The 5,565-nt window shown below is 46.6% G+C and overlaps 1 protein-coding gene across 1 annotated transcript; it reads left to right on the forward strand.

The window, feature by feature from the left end:
• The first annotated feature begins 277 nt into the window (after positions 1 to 277).
• On the forward strand, positions 278 to 5,190 carry 1810065E05Rik (RIKEN cDNA 1810065E05 gene). Its single transcript, NM_027239.2, has 6 exons — positions 278 to 357; positions 848 to 937; positions 1,363 to 1,473; positions 1,899 to 2,051; positions 2,982 to 3,113; positions 4,832 to 5,190. The coding sequence occupies exons 2-6, from the start codon at positions 865 to 867 to the stop codon at positions 5,068 to 5,070; spliced, it is 708 nt and encodes a 235-aa protein (NP_081515.2). The 5' UTR covers positions 278 to 357; positions 848 to 864; the 3' UTR covers positions 5,071 to 5,190.
• The last annotated feature ends 375 nt before the right edge of the window (positions 5,191 to 5,565 follow it).

The raw sequence follows: 5,565 nt of genomic DNA on the forward strand, positions 1-5,565 counted from the left end.
TAGCCACATGCCACAGGTCATGATTCTATACTCTGCAACTTGTGATTGCCTAAAGTATCTCCTATAGCTCAATGGAGGTCCTGGACCATCATAACCTCTTTCCCATCCCCAGCAGGCAGAGGTCATGAAGCACTGTTCTGATAGTATCAATCTCTCTCTAGAAGACCAGGAAGTGTAGTGCACTTTTGGCTTTATGCCAAGATACTCCTTACAGCGCCTTAATTGCCAGGCAATGGACCTCTGGGCTATAAAAGTAACAGCAAGGCAGAGAAAGTCCTCCTTTCACCTTTTCTCTAGATGAGACTGCTTCCTCTCCAGCTCAAGGCAGTCCTTCCAGAAAAGCAGGAATCCTTTTTGGTGAGAATTTCCAGTGTGGGCCATGACACCTGGAGATGAAGGCCAGCTATTGATTGCGGGGGGCGGGGGTGGTGGTGGGGGGAGTGATTTAGGAAGTAAGTGGTGAGCCCATGTCCCTAGCTAAGGGTCTGTTCATTCTTCAACACGATTGCCTAGAATTTTCTAGTTCATAGAGAGTCTCTCTCCCTGCCTCCCCTGCCTCCAGAGGAGTAATTTCTTGGCTGATTCAGACCCACCCAAATGAGGAAGACCTTTTCTTTGATGCTTCTATGACTGATGTGGCAACTTTTATTGTGTTTTTTTTTCCCCCTCAAAGAGCCATATGTAGCATAAAGCAAGGGATTTAAAATTCTGGTTTACAGGATAATTAATTAAATGAGCCACTGAATGAATGAACGAATGGACCACATAGCCCAGTGTGTGGGTTACTGGGTTCCATGGCTGAGCCCCGCAGCTCTTACCCTTTCATCTTCTTCTGGGCCTCTTGCAGTGTTCTTGGGAGTCGTCATGTTCTGGTCTTCAGTATCGAAGAGCCTCCTTGCTGTCTGTGTTGTCACGGAGTTTGCTGTGATCTTTGTGGGTAAGAGTCAAAAAGGGGGGGGGCAGAGAGACGGCTCATAGCTTAGGAGCACTTGCTGACTTTGCAGAGGACCTGGGTTCAGTTCCCAGCATCCACGGGACTCACAACTATCTATAACTCTAGTTCTGGTAGATCCAATACACTCTTCTGGTCTTACACCTATGTGATGCACTTAAACGCATGCATGCAAACTACTAATACACATACAGTGAAAACAGATAAGTCAAATCTTAAGAAAAGAGAAAGAAAACAAGAGATCTCTTTCTCCCAAAGATGGGAAGAGGAAGTGGGTAGATCGTGGGCTGCATGGGCTGCTTGAGTGGAGAGCTTCATGGTTCCTCGATTCCCAGGGCTCTTGGCATGTTGGAACCAGCGGCTGCAGTGCCCTTTGACGGTGTTTTGCTCATGTTTATTTCTTCCTTCAGAGAGTCTCTCTTGTGAAAACTCTATGTGCACAAATGGACTCTGTCAGCCCATGGGTACATGCAATACCTCTAAAAGCTGCTTCAGCCAAACACAGGAATTTAAAATGCCAGGTGAGTCACCCCTCATTCCATTATGCCTCTTTCAACTTATTCTCCCTTGCTCTCAGGTTGGGGTTAGGAGTGTAGCTTCCTCAGGGTGGTGGGAATGAAGCACAGGAGTCAAAGCGAAGGTGTCAGAGACACTGGCTCCTGCACCACTCTCATTCACCCAGTTTGGAGTGCTCACTCCCACCCTCCCCTACTTTTCCTTGCAGTGCTGTGGATCAAACTCACAGTATCTTGCATACTAAGCTCTACCTCAGAACACCCCGTTTGTAACAAATCATCCCCCTGTAGCTTTGTTCTCCGAAACAGAGGGTCCCTTCCGAGAGGTAGGAGTATCAAGTGATGGAACAGAATTTATTCCCACACTGGAGGCTTCATTCTCTCTAGGGCTCAGAAGGAACATTTTTATGAGGGATTTTGGTTGTCTACAGAGCTGTCCACAAGCCTAAGTGTCCAGCAGAAAGGCTGTTCTCTAGATGAATGTACTGGACTGGCATTCTCGGCGACACTGGGGGACCAACGGACATTTAGATATGACCAGCGATGCTGTACTACTGATAAGTGCAATCAAGTGGACACGAAACGTGAGTGAAGTTCATCTCTGCCCCCTTGATATCTGCTCATGCCCCCTCGGTACCTGTGCCATGGCCCCTCTGGCACATGGACTCCTCCCTCATGGCCCGTGGACTCCTCCCTGCACTGGGACGCTGAAATGCTGCTCGCTTGTCTTTCTTTTGTCCAAGGCCACTGTCCTTTGGAAGTGCAAGGGTAGACACAAGCCTTGTGCCTGGGTGGGAAAATGAATGACCGTTAAAAGCCATGGATTGGAACTCATTCTTTTGAGTCTATTGATTTAAATGTGCTTTCCCCCTCCCTCACCTATTTAATTCCTCATTTTTGTTTTTGTTGTGGACATGGAATCTTGCTGTGTTTCCCAGGCTTGTCTTGAATTCCTAAATTTAAGTAATCCTCCTTCCTCAGCCTTCTAAGTAGGAGTGTGTGTGCGCATGCACACGCCTGCACGCACCTACCTGTCTGTCTGTCTGTCTGTCTGTCTGTCTGTCTGTCTCTCTCTCTGTGTGTTTGTCTCTCTGTGTGTCTCTGTCTGTCCACCTGTCTGTCTCTCTGTCTCTCTGTCTCTCTTTCTCTCTCTGTCTCTTTCTCTCTCTCTGTTGTACCAGGCTCCAGGCTAATTGCTCACCTTTTGATCAGCATTTTTTTATATTGAAGATTATCTTCTTTTCTGATATCTGGGAATTTTTCTCCTGCCATAGTAGAGAGGCGAGTGACTGAAGAAATGTGAAGATATTTGGGTGTGCATCCATAACCAAAGGATCTTGGGAACTTGCCTCTATCTGCTCTTCTTATGTCATATTAGTTGTACTTTTGTTTTGTTTTGAACAATTATGAAAGAACAATGATATTGGATCTGGTGAGGGAGTGATGCTCTCAGCTATTGTTTCCTGCCTATTCCTCAAGATTAATACTTTTTTTTTTAAAATCTCCCCACCCAGCATCTCAGGTACCTGCAAAAGCCAATGGTGTTCAGTGTCTTGCCTGCTATATGGAGGCAGGCAGGGTGTGTATTCCAACTCCTCTGAAGTGCACAGGGAGCGAGACGAAGTGTGTTGCAGTTATAGGCACAGGTATGATTATCTCTTCAAGCATCGTGCTGTTCACACTGTTACGGGTTCAGAGTTTCAGCCATTTATCACCACACAGCCAATTATGCTACAATCTAACAGGAGAAACCGGAAATATTTATCACCACTCGGCATCCACAAGTCTATAGGCAGGAAACAGCATTGCCGTGTGGCTGTCTCATCAAGCTGAGTTCTGTTGTCAGCGTAAGCTGTGGTCTGTCAGATGGCCAGAGTGTCTCACAGTCAGGTGGAGGATCTGCTGCCCAGCTCCTTCTGGGCTTTGGAGGTTCTCTCTTTCTCTTCCTGTGGCCTCTCCACAGGCTGCAGCTGTTCTCCTAGCCTATCCTCTTGCTTCCCTCTCAGAGCAACCTTCGAGAAACCAGAAGTAGGACCCAGCAGTGGAGCTGAGATTTTTCAAGTCCTCTTCTCAGAAGTTACTTATCATTTCAGCTCCTGCCCTGTTGGGCACATAGATCGACCTTGATGTGACATACATGGATTTGACACTTGAGCACCTCTGTTAGGAGAGGGGCCTGTTGTGGGCAGGGCACCCTAGAGGCTGTTTTCCCCACAGAGTGAGGGCAACAAGGGGTTAAGTGTTTGGTTGTCTCTCTAAACCTCAGGAGGAGACATTTGTCCCAAGAAAAGTGTTGGCAGAAAAAGAGTTGAGGTAGGAGCTGCGGATTGAGAGGAGCAGAGGAAAATTAAGTTCTCGCTATAAAGGAGTCAGGTTTGGGCACTTGTGTTGCTGGGATATTCTGGAATGGAACCTTAAACAGAAGTGCACAGTGACAACACTTGAATTCCAGGCGTCATCTTCACTGATGTGATGACCCAAGACCCCATCCATAAGAGCTCAAGTTTTGCTTAAAGCCACTGGCTTTAAAATACTTATAGTTTCCTATGTAGGAGACATGTATGTATTCGTTGTGAGAGACTCAGACATGTTTCAGGGATTAACTGCAAAAATAACCATAGAGTTTTTCTTCTGGATATGTTGTTGGGATGAGCTAGCAACTCCTGATGAAAACATGTGAGGTTGTGTTGAATGGCGGTGTTTTAGGAGCTGACTGAGCAGCCGACTGAGAGCTTGCTGGGACTGGAGGCAAGCTACGCTTTTATTTGGAACACATCTTGACAGAGGTTATGGGATGAGCAAGGGAAAGGCTCTTTGTCCAGATGAGTTGAATGAATGACAGAAATAGGGTGTCACAGAATGCAGAGGAGGGTTGAAGCCATCCTCAGTTTACCTTGGGAAACGGAGACGTCCAGTGGGTTCCATATTCTCATAGGGAGCTCAAAGCCCTCAGAAGAAGGGATGTCAGTTTGTGGGGAATCCACAATATTTTCCTTAGTGGAGCCTGGGTAGACAGGTACCTTAGAAGGGTTTTAGCCAACATTGAAGTCCTACATCTAGCCTTCTTCCCCATGTGCCTCAAGATCATCTTCTCTAGTGAGTGGGCATCCAGAGGACCCAGTGTTAAGATTGTGTCTGAGATGCGAGAAAGATGAGTTTCTTCTAAACTGGGGAAAACAATAGGACCAGAGGATACCAAAGCTGAGTCTCTGCATGCGTGGGATGGTGCTGGATGCACACATCTCAGACAAGAGGCAGAAGTTGTGGATTCTGGACCATCCTAAAAGCACAGTTTCCTTTCCTAATGGATGTGGGTGAGGAGGGCAGAAGAAAGGGAAAACTAACTCCTGGGTTTTTTTCTCAGCTGTTGGAAGCAGTAGTCCCCTTTCGGTAGTGATGGTTGGATCTGGCTGTGCGACAGAAAGCGCCTGTAACCTGAATATGACCGTTTTGGACTTTGTAAATATCCGCACCTTTTGCTCCAGTGGGTTCCCTGTACTTCCAACCCCCTCGTCAGCTCCGGATGGCTTGGGCCTTCGATCTGCATCCATCTCAACAGTGCCAGTTCTGATTAGTCTCCTCTTGCTGAAAGTCTTGGTTTGATCTTCCAGGCTCAGGCCATCCCACAGTCCTACACACACACTTGGAAGGCTTCCTTCAGTGAGAATCAAAAGTCAGTGACTTCTTGATGGTTTTGTATTTCAGCATTAAAAATTCCAATCCATTTTCAGTTTTACTTAATTTTTAAAGGTGTGTGCACATGTGTTCGTGTGTGTGTGTGTGTGTGTGCGTGTGAGTGTGTGTGTGTTCATGTGTGTGTGTGTGTGTGTGTGTGTGCTGCTGGTGGAGTCCAGGTGAGTTCAGAAGGGAGTATCAGATCTCTTTCAGCTGGAGTTACAGGTTATGTGAAATGCTTGATGTGGGTGTAAGAACATGATTTTAATTGCTGAGCCATCTCTGCAGGCCCCTATGAGCCATTCTGTAACAACCTCTTCTTCTTCATGTCCAAGACATCTGAGACGATCTTCATGAGATTCCTTTTACCCTTATTATTGTTTCCACCTATCCCTTGAGCCATATATCTTGGAACATATCTTT

This window comes from Mus musculus, chromosome 11 (genome assembly GCF_000001635.26).
Source record: "Mus musculus strain C57BL/6J chromosome 11, GRCm38.p6 C57BL/6J".
NCBI lineage: Eukaryota > Metazoa > Chordata > Mammalia > Rodentia > Muridae > Mus > Mus musculus.